This window comes from Canis aureus, chromosome 29, assembly GCF_053574225.1.
Source record: "Canis aureus isolate CA01 chromosome 29, VMU_Caureus_v.1.0, whole genome shotgun sequence".
Lineage (NCBI taxonomy): Eukaryota > Metazoa > Chordata > Mammalia > Carnivora > Canidae > Canis > Canis aureus.
Window position 1 is genome coordinate 39,666,002 of NC_135639.1, and position 27,845 is coordinate 39,693,846.

Sequence of the window (27,845 nt, forward strand, 5' to 3'; positions counted from 1 at the left end):
GGTCTTAGGAGGCAGATGTCTAAAAGATTGATAAGAAAGTCCTCTCTCCCATATATAACAGCTTTAGGCACATGAGCCAACTCTGCTTGGTGTCCTTTACCTGTTTCAGAGCAGGTAATTTTGTCCATGTCTTGATCTTTGTTATTAATCTGTGTTACTACCTTTATTTTAAATATATATATTTTTGGAAAAAGGAGTTAACAAATAAAACACCCTATGTATCTAGCTAAATTGTTGTGGCACTTAACCTGAATACATGCTTTTCTTTTTCTTTATACTGATTTCTTTGAAAAATCACTAATCAGAGACAAAATGTAGTGATTTGTGTTCTTATCCAGTTTATAAGAGCATTGTAATCTCAGTTTTCTTTGAAAGATGTTGTACATCATTTCACTTATACTGGAAATTGCTGATTTTTCTTCTTAGATCCTTATTTGATGCTTATATTGGGTCAGAAGCTAAATCAGTTTCCTGAGATTGGACTAACTGTTTGAATAACTATGTATACTGTAAAATAACTAGACTGACTTGCGTTTGGCTAGTTATTATATATTTATGCTCTCAGTGCTTAATGAAACAGATTCTTTTTAAAATGGCCTCTTAAAAGACATATTTAAAATCTTCAAAGGGGCAAACCATGTTTTGTTTTAAATCATTCTCTCTCACTAATTTTTTGAGATTATAAACATTTAGATACTGGATTAACATGTGGTACTTAAATTTTTTTTTTCTTAAATTTTTTAAAATTTGTATTTAATCATTACTTTTTCTTAAATAAACAGTAATTTTGAAATATGCTTAAAATCTGTTCTAAATGAATGTTACTTTTTTCCCCACATTTCTATCTTGATGACGTTCTTTTCTACATTAAAGTCTTAGATTAACTGAGGGAGTCTTAATACACGTGAAATAAACAAAGCTACTGCTAGTTAGCACCACAGGAATGCTGACCTTTCATCACAATACAATCAGCAAGTAATTATTTAGCAACATTCAAGATTGAGATTCTTCCCACTTTTCTGGAATATATTATAGACGAAATGTGAAACCTCAATAGATTAAAAGAATACCATAAAGGCTTCTATTAATTATTCTCCCTATCCATGCCACGTATCCCCAGGAGATCGGGGAATATTATATTGCAGTATTACAAAGCTCCTTGTGTAGCATATAAATTACATTATGCTGAATGGCAACAACAAAACCTCTCTAAGGATTGTTACCATTTCTCCTTTTCGTAAAGTTATAATTCAGAAACTGAGCAATCTGAACAAGTAGCTTTAAAGTAAAGTAAGTTGAAAATGGCTAAAAATATAGAAGCCCTCATATGCTTGTTTTCATGTGCTAGAACAGGTTTCTTACCTGTAATAGAGAGCCTTTTATTAAGAACTTTTTAAAGTAGTAGACAGTTTTTTCTAAAAGACCCCCGCCTCCAGAGGCGTATTGAGTTTAGTATAATGTATTTATTTCTATGCATACCTTTCAAATAATAAATTTTGGCCTTTTATTCAAAGAATGAATAATAGTATGCACATTGAATATATTTCATTTATCATTACCAAGTTGTACCTAAGTTGGATAGAACTTACCTTTTTATTTTAGTTGTGTACCATGTTCCAGTAAAAATTAAGTTTCATTGATCTTAAACCTTGTTTGTTTCTCATTTGTGTTCACAATACTGTTATGCTTAGCTAATCTTTTGATTTTCAAGTGCTGTCCATTTTGATTTTTTGCTAGGTCTCTCATTCCTTCACTTTTTCCCCCACTGACCTGTTTGAGGCCCTAGTAGTTCTTCTCTGAACTATACAATAGTCACCTAACCAGACTCTGTGCTTTCAATTTTACTCCTCTCCAACTCATTCTTTCAACTCTAGCCTAAATTATCGTTCTAAAACACAGGTCTAGTTGTAACTTTTCTTTTTAGAATTCCAAGAACCTTCAAAATTAAGTAAAACTTTCCTTGACCCCAGAATACCTCATCAGCAACTATAATCCTTTACATACTCTACATTGCAGACAGGCATGAGGTATCTACCTACCACTGTCTTTCATATAGCTCTGCACAGTTGTTGTTTTTTTTTGCCATGTCCTTGTGCAGTTATTTCCTCTGCCTGAATGTCAGCAAAATCTTAAATGAATGCCATGTCCCGTTGCTCCAGTTTTAGTTAATTGTATTATTTGGGAATGATCTAATACATTCTAGTGGGTTATTTAATAATCATCTTATTCTGCTTATGTGCTGGGATCTCAAGATTACAGATGCTGTGAAGTCAAGGCTCACTTCATATTCATCTTTGTATCACATGGTTCTCAGCACAATATTCAGTTGATCTTTGTTGAACATTTTAAGCCATGAATCACCCAGTGCATAATGAACTTATATATTGTAAGCAACTAATTCTAATCAATGGACTAGGTTAGCCAAAATTCTTTTTCTTTTTTTCTTTTTTTTTAAGATTTTACTTGTTTATTCATGAGAGACACAGAAAGAGAGGCAGAGACACAGACAGAGAAACAGGCTCCTCACAGGGAGCCCGATATGGGACTCAATCCCCAGACCGGGATCATGCCCCTGAGCCAAAGGCAGATGCTCAACTGCTGAACTACCCCCAGGCATCCCTAAAATTATTTTTCTATATCTACTAAAGAGTTACTCTTTTTTTAATTTTTATTTATTTATTTATTTTTTTTTTTTTAAAGATTTTATTTATCTATTCATGAGAGACACAGAGAGAGAGAAAGAGGCAGAGACACAGGCAGAGGGAGAAGCAGGCTCCATGCAGGAAGCCTGATGTGGAACTTGATCCCGGGTCTCCAGGATCAGGCCCTGGGCTGAAGGCGGCGCTAAACCGCTAAGCCACTCGGGCTGCCCGAGTTACTCTTTTTTTAAATGTGATTTAGTATGCCAGAGTATAAAATATATATGATTCTCTGTGATAACTCATTTCAAGAACTTGTCCAGTCATATATTCAGTGTTTTTGAAGTTCTTCTCTAATGAAAGAAGACTATATCAAAAGATTCGTATTCTTGTTTTACTCTTCTGTAAAATATGCCTCAAATTACCATTTAGTATCATAATTGCTTTAGAGAACACAAGTTTTAAGGAATCTTGTATTTGACAATAGTCTGAAAGTATATGTAAAATAATAGAAAAAAATATATATTAGTCTCTGCCCCTGGTTCTTTGCACAGAGGTCCTAAAACCCTTGTAATATCCTAACTGATAGGTGTACTGGGAGCATCTTTTGTTTTAATATTTGGTCTTTGACCCTGATTCCTGAAACAGAGCTCCTAAATTCCTTGGAATTTCCTAGGTTACAGGAATGTTTTATTCTGATGAGATGACTCTTGGTGGAGTTCCTGCATAGCTTCAGGATGGGGACTGATCACCAAAAGGATTGAGCCATGATTAGAGGTTTGGAACTTTCTACCATAATCCCCAACTTCTGAGAAAGGGAGAGGGACTGAAAACTGTGTTAATGATTGATCATCCTTAAGTGATGAAGCTTCTACAAAACCTCAAAAGTGCAGGATTCAGAGAGCTTCCAGGTTGGTGAGCATGTGGAAGTGTTAAGAAAGTGCCTTGTCCAGAAAGGTGTGGAAGCTCTATACCTCTTCCTACTTACCATGCCCTATATATCACTTCATTTGTTTGTTCATCTATATCCTTTATTATATCCTTTTTAAGAAATCAGTAAACTTAAGTGTTACCCTGAGTTTTGTGAGCTGTTCTATCAAGCCACAGGAGCAGGTCATAGGAATTTCAACTTATAGCTGGTCAACTAGAAGTATAGTTGACAATTTGGGACTTGCAGTTGCTGACTGAAGTGGGACAGTCTTGTGGGACTGAATCCTTAGCCTGTGGGATCTGATGCGAATTCCCGGTAGATAGTGTCAGAACTGAATTGAATTATATATAGGACACCCACCTGGTGTTTCAGAATTGCTTGATATGTGGAAACCCACATGTCTGGTGTAGAAGTATTATGAGTGTGGTAGTGTAAGAGTAAAGGAGAGACACAAGAGTATTTCTTTATATACAGTATATAAGCCTCTCTTACATTACTTGCTAAATTCTTTTTATGTATATATGGCTATGTATGTATACAAGGTGTTGTGCATGTGTGTAATCTAACTCCTTGAATACAAAAATCTATGGCAAAGCTGGAATCTATTTCTTACATATTGTTCCATAGAGCTTAGCATAGTGTTGAACACATTGGAGTGGTTAGTAGGTTTAAGACAAATGATGCTGAGTTTGCTTTTTCTTGAGGATTGTGTGATTCATCTTCATTAATAGGAATTTGAGGATCCCATTATAATATAGTACTCCTCAGAAAGCTTATGCATAATTTTAACTAAATTTGAAATATTAGTTGAATCTTTAAGTTTTTATTAAAATTCCAGTTAACATACAGTGGAATGTTACTTTTAAGTGTACAATTTAGTGTTTCAACCCTTAAGTACAACACCCGATGCTCATCACAAGTGCACTCCTTTTTTTTTCTTTTTTTTTTTTAACAAGTGCACTCCTTAATCCGCATCACCTATGTAACCTATTCCCACCCCACCACCACCACCACCACCTCCCCTCTGGTAGTCATCAGTTTGTTCTCTATAGTTAAGAGTCTGTTTCTTGGTTTACTGCTTTCTTTTTACCCCCTATGATTGTTTTGTTTCTTAAATTCCACATGAGTGAAATCATACGGTATGGGTCTTTTTCTGACTTATTTTGCTTAGCATAATACTGTCTAGTTCCATCTACATTGTTGCAAATGGCAAGATTTCATTCTTTTTTTATGGCTGGGTAGTGTTCCAGTTTGTTTATATACACACACATACACACCCCACTCTTCTTTATCCATTTATCAGTTGATGGACATTTGAGCTCTTTCCATAAACATGTCCTCTGATGTTTATATAGCAGCATTATCAGCAATAGCCAAATTATGAATCTTTGTTGTTCAAAAAGGTTTTCTGTTTTCATTTTTTTCTTTAGATATATTTAAAAAATAGTCTATAATGTTTACACAGTTTGGGATTTGCAACTGAATTTAGGGTGAAATTTCCATCTCTGTAGTCTTTCACAGAAGAAAAAGATTACCCAAAAAAGAGCAGTTACTAAGTTTTTCAGTTCTTTTAGGATAAGTGTTTGGTTGCTATATTCTATACGAAAGATAAGATTATATTAAAATCATAAGAAATCCATAAATGGAAATTGAATAGTGAATGGTGTAGAAATGATCTTGAAACCTTTCCAAATAAAGTTTCCTTTGATTTGTGGTCCTTGCAGTACATACAAGGTTTGTAAACTACAAGTTTGTTAATTACAGTGAGATGGAAAGAGTGCAGTCAACCACAATCTTTTCTTCCTGGGAAGATTACTAATTTGGGGATTGATTTATATGGAAAATGAAAGGAAGAGGGAGAGCACTTCTTTATCACATATGTGGGTATTAGATCATCATTTGACATGCCATATTTTAACCCAAACAGGTGGATTTTGCAAACCGTTTTGTTGGAGGTGGTGTAACCGGTGCAGGACTTGTGCAAGAAGAAATCCGCTTTTTAATCAACCCTGAGTTAATTGTTTCACGGCTCTTCACTGAGGTGCTGGATCACAATGAATGTCTTATCATTACAGGTTAGTTTTGGAAGTCTGTATGATAGAGTAGTTTTCCTATCTATGAGTATCTATCATGAAGACTACAGGCTACCCAGATATAGCTATTTTCCACCATGGGCATTAGTCCTGGTTTTGTTTTTTTTTTTTTTTTTTTTAAAGATTTCATTTATTCATGAGAGACACAGAGACAGAGAAAGGCAGAGTCACAGGCAGAGGGAGAAGCAGGCTCCATGCACGGAGCCGGATGTGGGACTTGATCTCCGGTCTCCAGGGTCACGCCCTGGGCTGAAGGTGGCGCTAAACCACTGAGCCACCTGGGCTGCCCATAGTCCTGGTATTTTTAGTGATTAATTTATTCTTGTTTTTTTCAAATTGTTACAGTTCTATTTTCTAATCTTGAGTAAGACATTTTATTCCCACCTTTTCTTTCTTGGCTTCTTTATCTGAGGAACAAGGGTTAAAACTATTTATTTACCTCCCAGTTTGAAATTTTATGACATAATGCCTATAAGAAGAGGATAATGATATGTCTTTGAGCATGTATTCTATTATTATTCTTCTATCATGTTTCCATAGTGCTTCATTATACTTCAATATGAAGACCTATATAAGTAAAAAAGCACAGTTACAGTAGTCCATCAGTATAACAGAGAGCTTTTATAGAAGAGAAGTAAATCAGTAACTTTATGTTTACCCTAATTTCTAATCCTAAGAGAAATAGTATGATGATCTGAGTGGCTTTTCTTGATTTAAATTAATATGGGATGAAGAGAGAGGGAAATATAGTCAAATTTATATTTTAGGTCTATTTTTGAGGTTTAATTGTTTATTTAAGTTTTTTTGTCGCTTGAGATAATACTCTGTCACTGTATTTTTTGTGAATGAGCTACCAAAAACTAGTAATTAACACATAGCTCTTAAGAAATTCTTAATCAGCCACCATAGGAAAGTTAAGCCTTTTATTCAGGTAACATTCCCACATAAAAGCCATAATCAGTCATCTGCTGCTGATACTTTTTTCTTTCTCCAAAGGACGATTTATTTCCTTTTTGAATCTGTTGCTACTTTGAGATTAGTGTAGAAGACTAGACACTCACCTCGGTTGGAGAATTTGGTTGATTGTTATTCTAAAAGATTACAATGAGAGAAAAACCATCCCTTATAAGTTATATCAAATTTATACTAATTTAACCTCCAAAGAGGTACATGCCAGGACTAAGACTCTGAGATCTAATCTTGAAGCCACTGTCTTTGCTTCAGTTATATTTGTAGGCAACCTTCAGGAGAGTATCTAAATTTTGTTGCTTATGTTTTACTTTTAAGATTTTCTCTTTGTCTTTGAATAGTTTGATTATGATGTGTTTAGGATCTCTTTGATTTTATCCTATTTGGAGTTCATTGAGCTGCTTGAATGTTTAGATAAATTTGGTAAATTTTTGACCAGTATTTCTTTAAATATTCTTAGTCCCTTTTTTTTTTCTGCTTCTTCTGGGAATTCCATTATACATATGTTGATACATTTGATGATGTCCTATTGGTCTCTGAAGCTCTGTTCATTTTTCTTCATTCTCTATTCTTTCTGTTCTTTGGACAGGATAATCTCAATTGACCTATCTTCAAGTGTACTGATTCTTTCTTCTGCTTGCTCTAATCTGCTTTTGAATCCCTCTACTGAAATTTTTATTTCAATTACTATACTTTTCAACTCCAGAATTTGTTTGGTTCTTTTTTTTTTTTTTTTTTTTAAGATTTTTTTGTATTCATTTGAGAGAGAGAGAGAAAGCACACACATGAGCAGAGTTGGGGGAGAGGCATAGAGAGAAGCAGACTTCCTGCTGAGCAGGGAGCCCATAACTTGGGGCTCAGTTCCAGGACCCTGAGATGACAGTGTGAGCCAAAGGCAGCCGCTTAGCTGACTGAGCCACCTAGGCACCTCTGGTTCTTCTTTTTTTTTTTTTAGATAATTTCTTTTTTTTTTTTTTAAATTTTATTTATTTATGATAGTCACACAGAGAGAGAGAGAGAGGCAGAGACACAGGCAGAGGGAGAAGCAGGCTCCATGCACTGGGAGCCCAATGTGGGATTCGATCCTGGGTCTCCAGGATCGTGCCCTGGGCCAAAGGCAGGCGCTAAACCGCTGCGCCACCCAGGGATCCCCAGATAATTTCTCTTTTTTGAGATTTTCTATTTGTGAGGCATTGTTTGCATACTTTAATTTAGTTCTTTAGATATAATTTTCTTTAGTTCTTTGAACATCTTTAAAATACCTAATATAATGTCTTTATTTAGTAAGTCTAACATCTGGACTCCTCAGGTACAGTTATAGCTGACTACTTTTTTTTCCCCTGAGTATGGCCCTACATTCTCTTTTCTTTGCATATCTCAATTTTTTTGTTGAAAACTGGGTATTTTAATAAATGTAGCAACTCTCAGAATCAGATTTTCCCCTTCCCCCAGAGTTTGTTTTTGTTGCTGTTTGCTATTGTTATTTAATGACTTTCCTAAACTAATTCTGTAAAGTCTGTATTCTTTTTCGTATATAGCCATTAAAGTCTCTGCTTAGTTAGGTTGGTGGTTAGCTAATGATTGAACTGTGATTACTTTAAATGCTTGGAACCAACAAGTCAGTCTTTTCTGAAGAGCTCTATATACACATTGGGGCTCACCTTCAGCACTCTACCAGGCCATTGACACTTGCTTTCTGCTTGCACTTGACACTTTATTTCTTGCTTGCACAGAGCCTCAAGGTCAGGAGTGAGCTTAAGACATTCTAAAGGTCTTTGGTGAGTATGTATACAGCCATGGTCACACATGTAGTCTTTTGGATTCTTGGAGACACTAAGAATTTTTTTTTTTTTTTTCCACTAAGAACTTTTTAAAGCCCCTTATAGATACCTCATTCCTCACCTTTTCCTTTGAAACCTTTTGGTTTGGAATGCCTGGGTTGCTCAGCAGTTGGAGGTCTGCCTTCAACTCAGGGTGTGATCCCAGAGTTCCAGGATCAAGTTCCACATCGGGCTCCCTGTGGGGAGCTTGCTTCTCCCTCTGCCTATGTCTCTGCCTTCTCTCTGTGTCTCTCATGAATAAAAAAATAATAATAAAAATCTTTAAAAAAAAAAAAAGAAAAGAAACTTTTTGGTTGGCCTATCATTTGCCCTAATTGATGTCAACTGCCTTAGGTAGCTATACTAAGCAATTGCCTGCAATTGTTTTCAACAAACACCCTTGAGGATTAAGCTTTTTGCTTGGGTTAAGCTCCAAGTCAGGTCAAATAAAGACAGCCTTACAAGGGAGGTCTTTTAGGGAGCCACCAGGCAGGTCAAATGATGACAGTTCTCAAAGAATTGGGGCTTTGAAGGAGCTTCATTTCTCTTTTGACCCCTTTTGTGGTTTTTACTGTGATTGCAAACTTGGTTTTTAAGGCTACTCTAGAGTTCAGGAGAGTGGAATAAGATTAGGGAGAGTTAAAATGTTACAAAACTATTTTTACCAAGATTCAGCCAATTTTTCCTTAATGAACTCTCTTCAGACTGCTCAAGCCTTTGGTTAATTCCCACAGTTCAGAAGAAGTTGATTCTCACAATTTTTGCCAGTGTTCTCATTGCTTTTATGGAACAGAAAATTTTCAGAGGTTTTTACTTAATCATTTTTACTAATGCACCCTTATCTTTTGTAAGTGCTTGTTGGTTTATTTTTTTTTTATTTTATTTTTTTAAGATTTTATTTATTTATTCCTGAGATACAGAGAGAGAGAAAGAGAGGCAGAGACACAGGCAGAGGAAGAAGCAGGCTCCATGCAGGGAGCCCAATGTGGGACTCGATCCCGGGTCTCCAGGATCACACCCTGGGCTGAAGGCAGCGCTAAACCGCTGAGCCACTGGGGCTGCCCTGCTTGTTGGTTTAAAAAAAAAAAAAAAAAAAAGATTTTCAACAAGTCATTCCACATTATTTGGATATCTTATTATTTCTTATAATATCCCTGTGATTCTGCTCTTCTGGTGATGTAAGACAAGTTGTTAATTTTCTAAGTTTATGTAGGAAATTAAGAATGGAACCCCAGCAAAGAAATTTCCTCTTGGATAGAGCCTCACCTATTTGAAGTTAATAACTGAAATATTTCATCCAGAATTCTGAGGTTGTGATCCAGATTATAACAAAATATAAAGATAAAACCCTTCTATTTTCACTGTTGTCTCAACTCACTTATTGGTCATCTGTTTGCAGTTATTATTTGTTATGTGTGCAGATAGGAAGGATGCCATTAGAAGATATTAGGGGAAAAGAAAGTGCCAGGGATTGCAGAATAAAATAAATTAAATGGTCATATCCGTTGTTGGGCCAATAGATACTTTGAATAGGAGTTTTATAATGTTTTAGAGAGCTCTAAAGGTCTGGAATGTGACTGTTTCCAGCATTTGGGTGTTATCAAACAATACTTCAGAAGATTTTTATTTTTTTATTTTATTTTATTTTTTTTTAATTTTTATTTATTTATGATAGTCACAGAGAGAGAGAGAGAGGCAGAGACACAGGCAGAGGGAGAAGCAGGCTCCATGCACCGGGAACCCGATGTGGGATTCGATCCCGGGTCTCCGGGATCGCGCCCTGGGCCAAAGGCAGGCGCCAAACCGCTGTGCCACCCAGGGATCCCAGATTTTTAATTTTTAGTAGCTAAAGCTAGATTTGAACTAAAAACTCAGAACAGAATATCTCATGAGTTTTAAAGATGAGTTTATATCCTTAAAATAAAAAACTTGGTAGAATGCTGAGCATTTAAACTCAAAACTAATTTGTTTCATCTGTTTCATTTCATTTTTACTAGGAAAGTAGCAGGTCTCTTATTGTGTGCCATTAGTTTTTCTGTAAATAAAAGATGTAATTTTCCTGGGAATAGTGAAAGGAAAACATGAGGATTTTTTTCTTTTTTTAAAGATAGCTTATCCCCAGTCTAAAAAAAAAAAGATCACTATGGAGTTATGTCTGTTCTCTACCTTACCTATGTTATTGTAAAATGAATGAAAAATTGTAAATCCATGACTCACCTTCACTTCTATAATTACTTCAGGCTAGGGACATCCGGGGTGACTTTTAACTCTACATTTTTCCCCACATGCACTTAACTCTGTAATAGTGCCTTCTAATTAATATCTGTGATGTGATGTTCCCTTAATGGAAATGGCCATTTCATCATCTGTTTGCTGTTGGATTTCTGCCATCTCCCTTCTTAGGAGACTCTTAACCATGCAGTGCAATCTATCTGCCTGATCAATTCCATTCCTTCAATGATTCATCCAGGCTCAATGAGCTAATGGCTGTGACTATGCTGCCTGAATCTGTAGAAGAGTTTGAGAAATTAGAAATAAATTAAATTTATCATCATTGTGGGACATCTGGTTGGCATCAAACTTTGAAATTAATATGAAACAGGTCATGGAAAAGGCAAATACTTTTATCCAGATAGTGTCATCCCTCTATTTGTTGTGATCCTCCCTGGAGGCAGAGCCATGTGGTAAAACCTCTTGGTATATATAGATAGAAAGAAACTCCAGTCTTCCTCATCCTCCCCCCCCTTCTCATGTTTTTCTACATCATCTAGGAAAAAACTTTAATACCAAGGGGTGTTACCATGGTTCTAGGAGTTTTATTGTTTCTGTGTGGTGATCACTTAAAGCGATGCCTAGACATGAAACTTACTGAGCAAAATGTTGCTGAATTTAATATAAAACCTGCCCTCTGGGATCCCTGGGTGGCGCAGTGGTTTGGTGCCTGCCTTTGGCCCAGGGCGTGATCCTGGAGACCCGGGATAGAATCCCACATCGGGCTCCCAGTGCATGGAGCCTGCTTCTCCCTCTGCCTGTGTCTCTGCCTCTCTCTGTCTCTCTGTGTGACTATCATAAGTAAAAAATTAAAAATAAAAAAAAATTAAAACCTGCCCTCCAGTGAATCAGATCATCCCAGACATCATAGATCCTTATATCTTTTGTGAATGTCAGCAGATCAGATAAAAATTAAAAAGTGGACAGACACCACTGCTTATGGTATTGATAATTTTTATAGTGCAAAAACACTAAAGGTTCATCACTCCAAAAAAACAACCCATTGCCAACTAAATGATACCAGCTCACTGGGGAATACCCAAATTCAATTGGAGTTTAGCTTTTCTCCATTTACTTAATCATGGGAATGAAAGTCAAGAGTGTTCTATCTTATGAATAATCATCAGTAGTATGAATGCTACTAATAAAAGGAGAGTAGATGGCTTTGCTTTTATACAAACCTTATTTCCAAGGGTACAACCCATTGGTACATAGAAATTTTTTTTTTGTACATAGAATTTTTTTAATCCCCAAATATTTTTTCCTAAATTCATCATAAACTTTCATTACTAGTAAGAGAAAATAGGAACATTTCTTATCACTAAATCTAAAAACTCATTAATGTGTCACAAACTTTTGCAAAGATTTTAATGGGTTCCTTCTAGTTTTTCCCTTAAGGGAAGATTTGTCTTTGAGTATGAAATCTTATAGGCTGTACTTACAGAGAGGTATCACAAAGGTCATTCAGTCTTCTGTCTCTTGTTTGCTATTACCACTATTAACCTTTGTATTTTCATCATAGTTTATCAATATATTTGAATTTATTTATTTATTTATTTGTAAAGATTTTATTGATTTATTCATGAGAGACACAGAAAGAGAGAGAGAGGTAGAGACACAGGGAGAGGGAAAAGCAGGCTTCCCACAAGGAGCCCTATGTGGAACTGGATCCTGGATCCCAGAATCACGCCCTGAGCTGAAGGCAGACACTTAACCGCTGAGCCACCCAGGCATCCCAATATATTTTAATTTAAAACAAGAATATCTTTTTCAGAAGAGCCAGTTTGACGTACTTTTGAAAGATATCTACTCTGAAAACCCAGGATTTTTTTTTTTTTTAAAGATTTTATTTATTTATTCATGATAGTCACACACACACAGAGAGAGGCAGAGACACAGGCAGAGGGAGAAGCAGGCTCCATGCAGGGAGCCCGACGTGGGATTCGATCCCGGGTCTCCAGGATCGCGCCCCAGGCCAAAGGCAGGCGCCAAACCACTGTGCCACCCAGGGATCCCGAAAACCCAGGATTTAATTTGTTTAGAGCAAAAGCATCTGTGTGTGCATTTTAGATTTCCCATACTTGAGGAAATTAATCTCATTTCTCTTAGGAAAGACTAAAACCATCCTAAGCTAAAATAGAAACATGATCATTGCTATTTTTTATTTTTCAACCACTTTTCTCTGAAAAGATATTTGTTTTCATAGTTAAGAGATCAGAGTAGGCAGTTTTGTTTTGTTTTGCTTTTTTATAAATAATTAAAATGAAGCTTGTCCACTGCTGGCAGAAAATAGAAAGGAACAGGACTATTCCTGACTATCTTTATTTCTAGTCAGGTCACTAGACCAGGTTGCTTTTAAACCTCACATAAATGAAATCATGTATCTTTGGTTTCTCCACCTCCCTTTAAGGTAAGTCTGATGACACCAATACTAACCACTTTATGGTTTTGAAGACTTTTAAATTCTTTTTCTGTGGCTTTCCGAGTAATTCTATGAAGTTAACAAGATAAGAATTATTAACAAGCCTGATTTTCAGATGATGAAATAAAGTCCACTGAGAGATTTGGTTATTTAAGGATTCACTTTGGGTCCCTCATGTCTCCTAATCTCAGTATGGTGCTCCTTTTTACCATGCCAGGCTGTCTTTATAAATGTGAATTTTTTTTATGTGTCAGCCACATAGTACTTTCAGATTAAGTCTTTCTGGAATTATAATTTTAACCTCAGTTAATACAATGTTCTCCCTGTTTCGCTTGTTAATTATTATGTTTATGCAGCAAGTACTTAATTGCTTCTACAGTCTTTTGTTTTCAGTAGGCTCCACATCCAATGTGGGGCTTGAGCTTATGACCCAGAGATCAACAGTTGCATGCCCTACCAACTGAGCCACCAGGCACCCCCTGCATCTGTATTCTTGTGTTAGAAAATGCTGATGTAGGCACATATGTTAATGACTTATAATCCCTTTCTTGAGAAGCTGGCAGTCTAGTGAGATAGTTACGTTTTTAAAACAGCTTTATTGAGATTTAATTGACATCATAAACTGTATATTTAAAGTGTATAGTTAGGTAAGTTTTGACATGTGACTACATACATGAAACCATCTTTTGCCAATGTTTTAATTGGGTTATTTTTTTATTATTATTGAGTTTTGAAAATGTTTTATGTACTTTGGATACAGGTCTTTTATCAGATGTGGTGTATCTTTTTATCATATGTGGTACATCTTTTCATGATCTTAACAGTGACTTGTTTTTATTCTTTGTTTTGTTAATTGTAGCTTTATAATGATTCTTGAAATCAGGTAGTGTGAGCCCTCCAACTTTGTTCTTCAGAGCTGTTTTGGTGAATTTTAGAATCAGTTTGTCAATACCTCCAAAAAGCTTGCTGGAATTTTAATTAAGACTGCTTTGAATCTATAGATCAATTTGGGGAGAATTAACATCTTAACCGTATTTAGTCTTTGACACATGAATGAGAGATCTCTGTTTATGGAAGTCATCTTTAATTTCTCACAGTAATATGTTATACTTTTTACTGTATATTTCTTTTATATTTGCTTAGGTCTATCCCTAAATATTTTTTTTAAAGATTTTATTTATTTATTCATGAGAGACACACAGAGAGAAGCAGAAGCATAGGTAGAGGGAGAAGCAGCCTCTATGCAGGGAGCCTGATGGGACCCTCACCTGGGATCCTGCCCTGAACCAAAGGCAGAGGCTCAACCGCTGAGCCACGCAGGGGTCCCTATCCCTAAGTATTTGATATATTTTTTTTTTAAATTTTGTATTTATTTATGATAGTCACAGAGAGAGAGAGAGAGAGAGAGAGAGGCAGAGACACAGGCAGAGGGAGAAGCAGGCTCCATGCACCGGGAGCCCGACGTGGGATTCGATCCCGGGTCTCCAGGATCGCGCCCTGGGCCAAAGGCAGGCGCCAAACCGCTGCGCCACCCAGGGATCCCAATATTTTTTGTTGTAATTGTAAATTTATTCTTTAAATTCCAGTTTCTGATCATTCATTGCTACAGTGTAGAAATATAACTGACTTTTTTTCTGAATGTTTCTTTGTAACTAGATACAGTTTATTCATTTTGGCAGGAATCCCACCGAATCTATGTGTCCTGCTCTAGTTTATCTTTTGAGGAGAATAGTAATACCACTTTGTCCCAGTGTTTGTGATATTAAGTATCATGACCTGGTTAAGGTAGGATCTGCCAAGTTTATACTCTTTATGCCTCTTTTCTTCTTTTCCTGTCTTTCCCTTTTCTTTCCTTTCCTTTCCTTTCCTTTCCTTTCCTTTCCTTTCCTTTCCTTTCCTTTCCTTTTCTCTTTTCTTTTCTTTTCTTTTCTTTTCTTTTCTTTTCTTTTCTTTTCTTTTCTTCTTTTCTTTTCTTTTCTTTTCTTTCTTTCTCATTATTGCAGTGGCAAGAACTTCACTACAGTGTTGAATTAGGTGGAATGTTTTCATCACTGAGTATGAAGTTAGTTGTAAGTTTTTATGTGTGGTCCTTTTTTTTTTTTTTTAAATTTTTTTTTTTTAATTTTTATTTATTTATGATAGGCACACAGTGAGAGAGAGAGAGGCAGAGACACAGGCAGAGGGAGAAGCAGACTCCATGCACCGGGAGCCTGACGTGGGATTTGATCCTGGGTCTCCAGGATCACGCCCTAGGCCAAAGGCAGGCGCTAAACCATTGCGCCACCCAGGGATCCCATTTATGTGTGGTCCTTAATCAGATTGTGAAAGTTCCTTTTATTATTCTCAGCTTTGCTGAGAGTATTAATCATGGTGGGTTGAATTTTATCTTTTCTGCAACTTTTATTATGATTACATGGGGTTCTTTAATCTGTTAGTGTGATGGATTTCACTACTTAATTTTTCAAATGTGAAATCAAAATAAAAGCATAATTACTATGTCTTTCTGATGAATTGACCCTTTTATCATTTTGATTTTTTTAAAGATTTTATTTATTTATTCATGAGAGACACAGAGAGAGAGAGAGAGAGAGAGAGAGAGGCAGAGACACAGACAGAGGGAGAAGCAGGCCCCATGCAGGGAGCCCAGTGCAGAACTCGATCTCGGGTCTCCAGAATCACACCCCAGGCCGAAGGCAGCGCTAAACCGCTGGGCCACCGGGGCTGCGCCCCTTTGATCATTTTTTTTGTTTTGTTTTGTTTTTGTTTTTCCCCCTTTTATCATTTTGAAGTGTTCCTCTTTATCTTTCATAATACTCCTTGACTTAAAGTCTATTTTATCCAGTATTAATATAACTATTTTTACTTTCTTATTAGTGTTTTCATGTTTGTTTCTTTTAATTTATAGGTTCCTCTCTCTTTTTCATTCCTTATAAGTTTTTTTGTAAGCAGCCCAGACTGTTGGTCTTGCAGAGTTTCCCATAGTGTGAATGTTGCTGATTATAACTTTATGTAGTATTTGACATGTTTCTTTGTTGTCCATCTGTGAATTAATAGTTAAAATGTAGAGGCCATTTGCAGTCTTGTTCATTACATTTAGTATCTTTGTGTATAATAGTTTCAAGTTGTTTAAGTAACATGTAAGAAGTTATTCTGACCCTAAAACCGAAATTAGTTTGCTTTTGGATGAAGAATTGACTGTTCATATTCAGCATGTCATGATTTGATTTTGTGTTCTTTTTATTTTTATTAAACTTTTTTTTTTTACTTTTTTTTTTTTTAAAGTTTAAGTGATCTTTACACCCAAGGTGGGGCTTGAACTTACAACCCTGAGATCAAGAATCATATGCTTCTCAGACTGAGCCCAGCCAGGTGCTCCTGTTTTCTGTTTCTCTAAATTTACATTTTTTCTAAATACTGTATATATTCTAGTATCATTTTCCCCCAAAATATTAAGTCTTTGTCACAAATATCTTCAGTATTGGACCTTTACTGCATGAGTGGTCATTTTAATAGTGTTCCAGCTGTCTGAAAAAAGTGAGTCTGCTTGTATTTTATTTACTGGCAAAATTAGAGCAATTGCAGTGAAAAAAAGTCACTAATCTTTATTGTCAATGTTATCATGTTTATTCTTTTTTTTAAATTTCTTTTTATATGTGAAAAGTATTATCTTGCTCAGGGTTTTCAGGTTTTCATTTTACTGTTTTGTTGATTCTTGAAAAGTTAAGTGATTATTGAGTTGACCATAGGAATTGGAATGATTTTATTTAGTTAAGTAGTGGAACACATCTGGTACCATCCCTCCTGGTATGCCCAGGTCTGATGAAGTAGAAATCTCTGGAGGCACCTGACAGGCTCAGTCTGAGGAGCATGTGATTCTTGATCCCCGGTTGGGAGTTCAAGCCCCACACTGGGTGTAGAAATCACTTAGATAAATAAAAACTTTTAAAAAGGTAGAAATCTTTGTTATATGGTAAGCTTGGTACATGTTCTTATCAGATGTATTTTAATTATGCTTTTTCCCCCTCCCCCCTTTCATGTCACAATATTCTGGTTTTACAAAGCCCCTTGAAGTAACTTGCATGTTAATAGGCAAGTCCTAGATTTAATTTTAATGATACCTTTCTTAGCAGTGAATGTTTTTATGTTAAATTGCTTTCTCAACAATACAAACTAAATATTACCATCAGATTACTGATACTGAAGACATTGGACCTTTATAAAACAATCTGTGCACTATTCATGAAAGACATTAATATGACAGAGCATATTTCATTCTCTCTATTGAGACATTTATTCCCTTATTATGATAAATATTGCAGTGGCTTTTATAGGTGTCATCTTTTTCTTTATGGAAAATAAGTCATTAAGACCGGTGAGGTTTTTTTTCAACTGACATTTGCCGATAGGTATTTCCAGATAGATGTTTATTAACAAAGCCCCTTTAGGGAGCGCCTGGTGGATCAGTTGGTTAAGCATCTCCCTCCCACTCAGGTCATGATCTGGGGTCCTGGGATGGGCCACGTAAGGCTCCCTGCTCAATGAGGAGTCTGCTTCTGCCCTTCCCACCTCTTGTGTGCACTCTGTTGTGCTCTCTCTCTCTCCCCCCCCCCCCCCGCTCTCGTTCTTCCACCTCCTCCCCCATCTCTCTCTCTCCCTCTTCAAATAGTAATATCTTTTTCTTTTTTCTTTTTTTTTTTTTTAGAAGACCCTTTAGGGGTGCCTGGATGGCTCAGTTGGTCATAGGAATTGTTGACCAAACGTCGGCCTTTGGCTCAGGTCATGATCCCAGAGTCCTGGGGAGCCTGCTTCTCCCTTTCCTCCCCATTTGTGCTCTCTCTTGCTACCTGTCTCTCTCTCTGTCTCTCTCTCTCTCTCTCTCTCTCAATTAAATAAAATCTTTTAAAAATACCCTTTAGAACATGCAGCTTTTAAGATAAATCCCTCTGAAGAATAATGGCAGATTTGTTTGTTTCAGGTACTGAACAGTACAGTGAATACACAGGCTATGCTGAAACGTATCGTTGGGCCCGAAGTCATGAAGATGGGAGTGAAAGGTGAGTTCGTTTCTGACTTGAGTATTGCATGACCAAAAGCTAAGGAATGTGGGCTTGACCTAGTACATTCTGTCTCCCATCTATTATTTCAGATCCTGCTGTTAATTATTCAGTATAACAGGTTCATTAGTATACTAATATAGTATATATATTAGTATACTATAGGTAATACTAGTAATACTAGTAATACCATCTCCATACACAAAAGGGAAAAACAGAAAAATAAAAGCCATAAGTCTAAGACAAGAAGAAGGGCAGAACTCTTGCTCTTTACCTGCCAGCAAATATAAACAGTCAGTGGAAGTTAACTTCCAAGGCCCAGCTTATTTATTTATTTATTTATTTATTTATTTATTTATTTTTTTAAAAGATTTTATTTATTTATTCATGATAGTCACACAGAGAGAGACAGAGAGGCAGAGACACAGGCAGAAGGAGAAGCAGGCTCCATGCACCGGGAGCCCGATGTGGGATTCGATCCCGGGTCCCCAGGATCACGCCCTGGGCCAAAGGCAGGCACCAAACCGCTGCGCCACCCAGGGATCCCGGCCCAGCTTATTTAGATAGGTTCTTATTAGAGCTGAAAGCCTTTAGCCAGCTTATTTATCCTTAATTTTTCTGTGAGATTAAGTAGGTGGGGAAATATATTAGGACAGTTTGCCTAGTGCCATAGAATGATTAACAGCAGGATCGACAATAAACTTTGCTGTTCCTGTCTCCCTATTTCTTACTGAAAAATATTTTGATACTTTGACCTATTTGCTTCCTCATGAAATTGGTTTGCCAGGGATAAACTTTTATAGAAATGATGCCTGAGTAACATTCCATTGTTTATCCATTCTTCTTCTTTATCCATTCATCAGTCATTGGACACATGGGCTTTTTCCATAATTTGGCTATTGTTGATAATGCTGCTATAAACATCAGGGTGCACTTATCCCTTTGAATCCGTATTTTTGTATCCTTTGGGTAAATACCTAGTAGTGCAATTGCTGAATCATAGGATGAAGAAGATGTGACATATAAAAAGAATGAAATCTTGACATTTGCAATGACATAGATAAAGCTAGAGAATATGATACTAAGTGAAATAAGTCAGCCAGAGAAAGACAAATACCATATGATTTCACTCATAGGTGTAATTGAAGAAACAAAACAAATGAACATGAGGAGATGAGAAAGGCAAACCAGAAAACAGACTCTTTGGGGCACCTGGGTGGCTCAGTGGTTGAGTGTCTGCCTTTGGCTCAGGTTGTGATCCTGGGATCCTAGGATCAAGTCCCACATTGGGCTCCTCACAGGGAGCCTGCTTCTCCCTCTGCATCTCTGCCTCCCTCTCTATCATGAAAAAAATAAATAAAAATCTTGGGAAAAAAAGAAAACACTCTTTTTTAAAAAAATTTATTTTTTTATTTATTAGAGAGAGAGAAAACTCAAGTGCACAAGCAGTAGGAGGGGCAGGAGAGGGAGATACAGACTCCCTGCTGAGCAGGGAGCCCAAATGGGGCTCAGTTGCAGGACCCTGAGATCATGACCTGAGCAAAAGCAGATGCTTAACCAACTAAGCCACCCAGGCACCCTAGGAAACAGACTCTTAATTATGGAGAATAAACGGAGGGTTACTGGAGGGGAGAGAAGGGAGGATAGGTTAAACAAGTGTTGGGGATTAAGGAGTGCACTTGTGGTGATGAGCACAGGGTGTTGTATGTGAGTAATGAAGCACTAAATTCTACATCTTAAACCTAATATTATACTATATTTAAGTAACTGGAATTTAAATTAAAATTTGGAGAAAAAATACAAAAAGAAATGATCCCTGAAAGTACTTGCATGTGTGTGTGCATGCATTAATGAAAAAGAGCCATTGTGTTAGAATCAGCTATTGCCTATTTACCCATGCAAACTTATTTTTTGTCATATCTCAAGTCCAGCCCTGGTCTCTTTCCCTTTGTTTTGGTTAAAATATTTGGTTGCAACAATTACCTATGTGAATATTTAATTCTTGATAATTATTTACAGACTAGCATGAGGTTTCTGTTGCTATTCTTCAGTGTGCAAAGTTGTTTGGCATGTCAATTTATCGAATTTATCGAAGTCTATAAAGGGAATATTGGAATATTTGGAATTTCACATTTCTAAAACCATCTTACCCAGTCTTTCCCATTTCCACAGGCAATGTGTTACTGTCTGCTTTACTGTCTTAGTCTTTTTAAAAATAGTTTCACACTGTCAGCAATTGAGCATAGTAGGTAGAATGTTTTCTGAATCATGACACATTTTTTTTTTTTATGACACATTTTTTGTAACAGTTCTTGGGATTATGTTTTGGATGATAGATGGCAATATTATAAGCCCAGGACCCAAAGAGCAGGTCTTCGAAAGCAAGGGAGGAGTGAGGTCTTTTTGGTTTTTGTCAGGATACAAATACCATGTCTTTAGTATGAGAGAACCAAGAAAGAACTAAGTTCCTTTTGTTTGCCCCCAAATCCTTTAATTTCTGAGACTCAATGTATATGATGTACCTGTTTACAATATGTCATTTTTGTCATCACTTGATAATTATTCATTTTACTGTTTAATGTCTAGTAGTCCATAATATGTATGCCTTGAAATCTAAAAATAAAATGGTGTTTTCTGCTCTCTTATTTTGCCAAGACCTATAGCTACTGGTTTGTTGGTTTGTTTTTAATATTTTAACCCTGCCAAAGTCTCAGAAACCCCACCTCACAAGGATTCTATTTTGTGAGTGTCTTTCCCTAGTCATCATCCTACCCTTTCTGTCCTGCCCTAGGGATGCCTGGCAGCGGCGAGGCACTGAAATTGTCGCCATCGATGCCCTTCACTTCAGACGCTACCTCGATCAGTTTGTGCCTGAGAAAATCAGACGCGAGCTTAACAAGGCCAGTAACCTCATTTCTTACTTCATCTGGCAGCTGTCATCTATTTACTGCCATTTTATTAATGCTGAAATTAATGCTTTCTGGTAATTCTTGCAGTGTCAGTATGTCTGCCCACAGCTCTCCTGATTTAATGGGTCTGTCAGCTTGTACAAGATGTACTTTCCATTTCGTAATTGCTTGGTTACTGATGCCAGATAGACTGTTGCTTGATATTAAGCTCCACATATGCATTTAGCTCATCAAGTACTTTTACTTACTTTGGAACATTATTATAAAACCATATAGTAATGAATGAGCACTTAAATTTTTTTTCATACCTTTCAGTGTTGACTCTACAAGGTATGCTATCAGAGTTAATACAGATAAACAGTAAAAGTTAAGTTCTATTATAGGTAAGAATCATATGTAAATTATTTATCGATTAGGTAATTTGGCATATTTATGATGTATTCTATGATTTTCTGTGATGCTTAGTGCTGACTACTATAATCATTTTTCTGATTGTATCAGAAATATGAAAATGAACCTACCTATTCAGATTTTCACTGTTAATCATAATAAACCCTTATAATATAGTAGAGTGCTGATTCTATTCTCTATACTTAGAGCTTTACCAAAACAGTTGATAATTTATTTAGATCTTACTTTTATATCCATGAAAACTGACCCAATCCTGAAAACCATTGTTTAACTCACATGAGTCACATTTGATTGTGAGATTGTTTATTAAGATAATTACATGGCTACTCATGTACCAGTGCCTATGTAGACTTTTAATAATGACAGCAGACTAGGTGTACTGTTGCAAGGGTGTTGGGAGTGTCCTTGGATTGGCACATCTGGTATTAAGTATATCATCCTCATAGCTTCCCCCTGGTCTCACCATAGAAATGGTCTCTCTTATGGTGCTCTGCAGATCTTAGCACAAACACCTTGCCTTTCACATAGTTAGTAAAATAAACAACCAAATAATTCAGAAAGCTTTTACTACTCTTACAACTTCATATGTATTTTGAGTGTAATTGCATATATTATCTTATATTCTGATCTACTTTAGAATCTAATTGTTGAATGTGTTTTCTTATACGGATCTATTAGATTATTTTACTGATTTTAATATTTAGAGTTCTCAAAGAGATCTCTTAAAATTTTTGAAGAGTAAATGCACTATTTTCCAAAGTTGAACTTACGTAACAGGTATCACTTATAAATTTTTTTTAAGCAATTCCTCAGAAAAGCCATGCAGAAAGACTGTTCTTTGGTAAATCAACAGGTATACCTGACGCTGAAAACCAGGGATTCTATAACAAAGAATATACTTTATTATACTAGGTACATTTTAAATTTAAGCCTTCCACTGTTCCAAACTCTTACCTTGAAGCAACTATTTCCAAGTACATGATGTTTTTATTATATAGCATATCAAATAGGATGAAATTTATCTTTAGATTTTCATTAGATGTTCCTTCTTTATTAAACACATACTACATGAATTTGTCACATGCTCATGGTCATTGATACTAGAAGACATTTATGTAAGCAGTAGGTATTTGAAGAGAAATACATGAAACAGAAGTGTGTTTAATCATAATCATACATTAACACAAATTTAAAGGTTCTTTTTCTTATGGATAAAATTTATATTCCCATAAATACTTTTCTGTAGGAGCTAGATCATTCAGTTTTGGAAATTATCAGCAAATGTGATATTTTTGAATGTTAACCCTGGGCATAAATAAATCTTTTCTTTTTTAAACTGTCCATGGCCTATTGATGTTCTCTATATTTACTGATAGAGCACTAACAGTTTACCTATCCTCAAAGACACCAGAAATTTTAAAGTTGTGAAACCTTGGTGTATGTGAATAGGTTAAGTTAGTTGTAAGTATTAGAAACATTTATTTGTAGAATGTAATCCTTAGGAAACACACTTACGCAAAAAAGAGTGAGTCTTTAAATAACCTGGCAACAGACAAAGTTTTGTTTTATTCAAGTCAGTCAGTGCCAAGCACTCTATCTTGGTTATGAAAACTTCTCAAAATATTTGTTAAGTGCATTGGTAACTAATTAAACTTCTTAGATATTACTAACACAGTTTTTTTGAGATAAACTTTTTAGATATAAATACATTATCTTAAATCACTTAAAATGTTACAAATTTATAGGTATTTCCCAAATACTCTTTATGTGCTAAAGTCACATAAGTCCAGTGTTGATTCAAATATGGAATAGATGAAACCATATGAAGCAGATAGGTTGATAGTTCTGTACTTCTGTTTCAATCTGCCATTATTTGTGTTAATATGCAATTAAATCTAATTTATAGTTCATAAAAGATTCTTTTCTGTCAAATGCAGGTAGAAGTTTTCTTAAGTTATATAGGTAACAATAGTAAAAATAATAGTGAACGTTAAATGATTGCTTATGATACTCTAGGGACTCAGCACTTTAAATGTAATGTCTGATTTAATCAGAACCACCCAGGGAGACGTAAATAGTCTTGTCTCCAATTTAGAGATCATAAACCAAGCCTCAAGAAGTTGGATAACTTGCCCCACATCACACAGATGGGCAGTGATGAAGTCAGGACTTGAATCCAGGTTTCCATGACTTCAAATCACTTTTTAAAAATGTAATTCTGAGCAGCCCAAGTGGCTCAGCAGTTTAGCGCCGCCTTCAGCCCAGGGCGTGATCCTGGAGACCCAGGATCGAGTCCGGCTCCCTGCATGGAGCCTGCTTCTCTCTCTGCCTGTGTCTCTGCCTCTCTCTCTCTCTCTCTCTCTCTGTGTGTGTGTGTGTGTGTGTGTCTCATGAATAAATAAATAAAATCTAATAAATGAATAAAATCTAAAAATAAATAAATAAAATAAAAATGTAACTCCTCCCACATAGAGATTACTATTACTAGATCTGTCTTTCCAGACTTCTTACCTAGTTCAGTCTTATATCATGAAGAACAATCCCTGTGTTTTGTTAACCATCGCCTATGAGCATATATGTTTTGGTTACCTCTTCTTTTTTAATCGTAATCCTATACTGTGAGCAAGTTTCCATTTGATTGCCCTTCTCAATACCCTTTTTTGTTTGATATACTTTTTTAAGAAATTTGAGGGTTTTCCTCCCCAGCACACTTATTAAATTCCTGTAAGACAAGGAAATACCACAGATGTAGAGTAGCCCATCAAACGCATGGGCCAACAGTGAGGAAGCACCTATTTCAGGGTTTGGCACCATGCAAAGGCACTTGATGAATGTATGTTCTTTCATTCACTGCTGTATTCCAAAATATTTGCTTTTTTAGCTGAGGATTAGTTTTCTAATTCTTTCCTTGAAAAAGAAGAAAGCAATAAATGATTTTGTTAAATGTTGACAATTTAGAGAACTAATCCAGATAACTTTGTCCTTCTAAATAAAAGCATTGCATCATTTATTGGTTATATTTACCTATTAAAATAGTCATGAACTTTAGTACAGCAATGGAGGGTTTTACATAAACTGACAGCACAAGTTGAAGAGAATTTAAATTAAATATTTTATATCTCACTGTGTTTTGTAAACTTAGGTTTAAAGCAGAAGTCTATATTAAAACACTTTAAAGATGTCTTATGCAATTCTACTTCTCTCTGTACCAGAGAGAAAGTGGACAGGAATAGAAAAACTCCTCTATTGCTAGGGAATAATAGAGCATAAGACATGTTTTCACCATCAGAATTCAATGTGGATCTCTGAACTCTAGGGGCTTGTTTGCTACTTTTAGGTATTAGTCATCAGATTATAATTGAAAGCGCAATCCCACAAAGTGCTTTATTCCCTCTGGAAACAGTTTACTCCATCCAGGCTCCACTTGTCCTATTGGACCCACATTGTGACCTGCAGAGTTGGTTTTTAAAAGGAAGACTGTCTCCTTTTATCTAACTGGTACTGTGAAGCAATGTTAAATCCTGTGAGAGATAAGCTGGATGACATTCTAGAGAAGAATTATCTTTGTAGTTGCAAAGATTTATGACTCTGGCTTGCAAAAGTGGCAAATAGCTCAGCAAGGGAAAAAAGAAATCATCTATGAAAAGTTGTATTTAACCATGTTAGATGCATTCAAGTAAGATTAGGTAATGAAAATATTTCATAGAGGCTTCTGGATAAGAAATTGAATAAAGCAAACTGACCACCCCAATAGGAAATCACAACCTTTTTAAATTGATTTGTTTATTGATTTTTTTAATATTACTCATCAACAAATTTGGAAAGAGATTGTTATTAAGCCAGAGCATGAATAACAAAACCATTCAAAAGTAGCTGCTGGTATTTCTAAGGAGTTCAACATCTAAGGTAGCTGAGATAGCTCAGTTAGTTGAAAAAGTGTCAGAATGAAGGAGAAGTTCAACATCTGATCATTTATAATACTTCCTTTTTTTTTTTTTTAAGATTTTATTTATTTATTCATGAGAGACACACACAAAGAGAGGCAGAGACACAGGCAGAGGGAGAAGCAGGCTCCCTGCAAGGAGCCTGATGGGGGACTCAACCCCAGGTCCCCAGGATCACATCCTGAGCTGCAAGCGGCACTAAACCACTGCGCCACCGGGGCTGCCCTATAATACTTTCTTAAAGTACAGTTGACTCTCGAACAACTTGGAGATTAGAGATACCAACCCTCTACATGGTCAAAAATCTACATAAATCGTTTGAACTCCCCCCAAACTTAATTATTAGTAACCTACTATTGAATGGAAGCCTTACTAACAACATAAACAGTTGATTAACATGTGGTTTGTATATGTACTATATACTGTATTCTTAAAGTAAATTAAAGAAAATGTTACTAAAAAAAATCATTGGGAAGAGAAAAATACATTTATAGTACTATACTATAATCCAAAAAAATCTGCATGTAAGTGGACTACGCACTTCAAACTCATCTCTTTCAAGGGTCACTTTATTTTTCAGGAATATTAGACTAAAATGTGTCATTTTTAGTGAATTTTTACTTCAGTCTCTTTATTTTTGTTTTAATTTATTTTTCTTTTATTTATTTATTTATTTATTTATTTATTTATTTATTTATTTATTTTTTATTTTTCTTTTATTTAAATTCAATTTGCCAACAATAGTGTAACACCCAGTGCTCATCTCATCAAGCGTCAAGTCTCTTAATAACAATAGATACCTAACCAAATCTTTGTTTCACACACAAGGAAACTAAGGTCTTCATAATTCTTTCATTTTACATAACATTTTAAACAAAAGCAAAATAAGTTTACTAATGTTACAGTTATTTTAAACAGAAAAAAAAGTCATTCATGATCTTACCTTTCAATTAATTGTTTTCATTTTTATAGGTCTTTCCACATGAATAGTTTCATAAAAATGTGTTCAGAAGTTACCTATAACTTTGTATTTTACCTATTTAACAATATATTATAAATATTTTTCACACATTCTAATATTTTCATAACAGTATGTTTAATGTCCATAAAACTGGTTGAAATGACATACTATGAGTAAAGTACTATTTTTGAACAATTAGGTGATCCTAAGTTTCTCATTATACATAATGAGTAATAAACTTCTTTGTTATTTAACCAAATAATAAAAGAGATTTACAAAATTGTTATTACTTTATCTAAGGATAATATATATTTTTTAATATAGGCTCCATGCCCAATACAGGGCTTGAACTCACAACCCTGAGATCAAGAGTCTTATCTCTACCAACTGAACCTCCTGGCACCCTCCCTAAGGATATTTTAAGACTCTTGATTAATATTATTTTATTGTCTTCCAAAAGATATTTTTAAATTAATTTATTTTAGAGAGAGCACAGGGGGAAGGGACAGAGGGAGAGGGAGAAAAATCCTCAAGCCGACTCCCTGCTGAGTATGAGCCTGACTTGGGGCTCAATCCCAGGACCCTGAGCTCATGACCTGAACTGAAATCAAGAGCCAGCCACTCAACTGACTGAGCCACCCAGGTGCCCCTCTTCCAAAAGATTCTTAAGGATCTTTTTATATTATGTTTGTTTTTAAGAGATCGCAGTATTTTAAGATCTCAGAAAATCAGTATTGGTACCAGCTATGTATTAATTTAAGTTAAACAAGTGCAGATTTGAAAAGATTGTCTTCAAATAAGCAACCCTTTTGGAACAATAATTGTTAATTTATTAATCTAGCAAACAATATAATGTGTTTACATTATAATGAAAGACAGTTTAGCTAAATCTACTTGGGCCTGCTAAACTTGAAGCCTGAGTTCTATTCAGTGTGTGTGTTCATGCATGCCTGTGCCTGGGTGTTTGTGACCAACTATTCCTGTGAGTACCATCTATTTCCTGGGTCTAGTTCTGAGCCTATAGGTTTTTACAACTGTTTTCCTGTTTTATTTTTCACTTTCTTTGCTTCTAGCCTACATTTCTGTCTTTATCTCATCACTTCCCAGTTGGGCTCTAGTTTTTAACTGTAGATACCAGTATTTTCTCCCTGTCTCTTGCTTTTCAAAGCTCCCCTTTGTGTGACTTTCAGGACTCCAAAATTACTTTTATCTTCCTCTCTTCCCTTCCCATCAGAATTCATTCTGAGATAATGAGTATTCATTGGTATCCTCTACTTACTGTCCTGAGGTATGAATGTGTCCTCTTTTTCTCTTTTAAGTTGTTTATTAGTAAAAATAAATAGCTCTGTCACTGTTGAATGTTAGGTCAGGATGTGACTATAGAGTTCAAACTGACTTTCTTTTTATTCTTACTGCTCTGA

The 27,845-nt window shown here is 35.7% G+C and overlaps 1 protein-coding gene across 5 annotated transcripts in view; it reads left to right on the forward strand.

The window, feature by feature from the left end:
- Positions 1 to 27,845, forward strand: part of PARG (poly(ADP-ribose) glycohydrolase) — a 117,413-nt gene that overhangs the window by 70,344 nt on the left and 19,224 nt on the right. For all 5 annotated transcript variants that reach the window (XM_077878581.1, XM_077878579.1, XM_077878578.1 and 2 more), the window contains 3 exons: positions 5,498 to 5,645; positions 18,121 to 18,199; positions 20,991 to 21,099. In XM_077878581.1, coding sequence (XP_077734707.1) covers positions 5,498 to 5,645; positions 18,121 to 18,199; positions 20,991 to 21,099 — 336 coding nt within the window. The remainder of the gene's footprint in view (positions 1 to 5,497; positions 5,646 to 18,120; positions 18,200 to 20,990; positions 21,100 to 27,845) is intronic.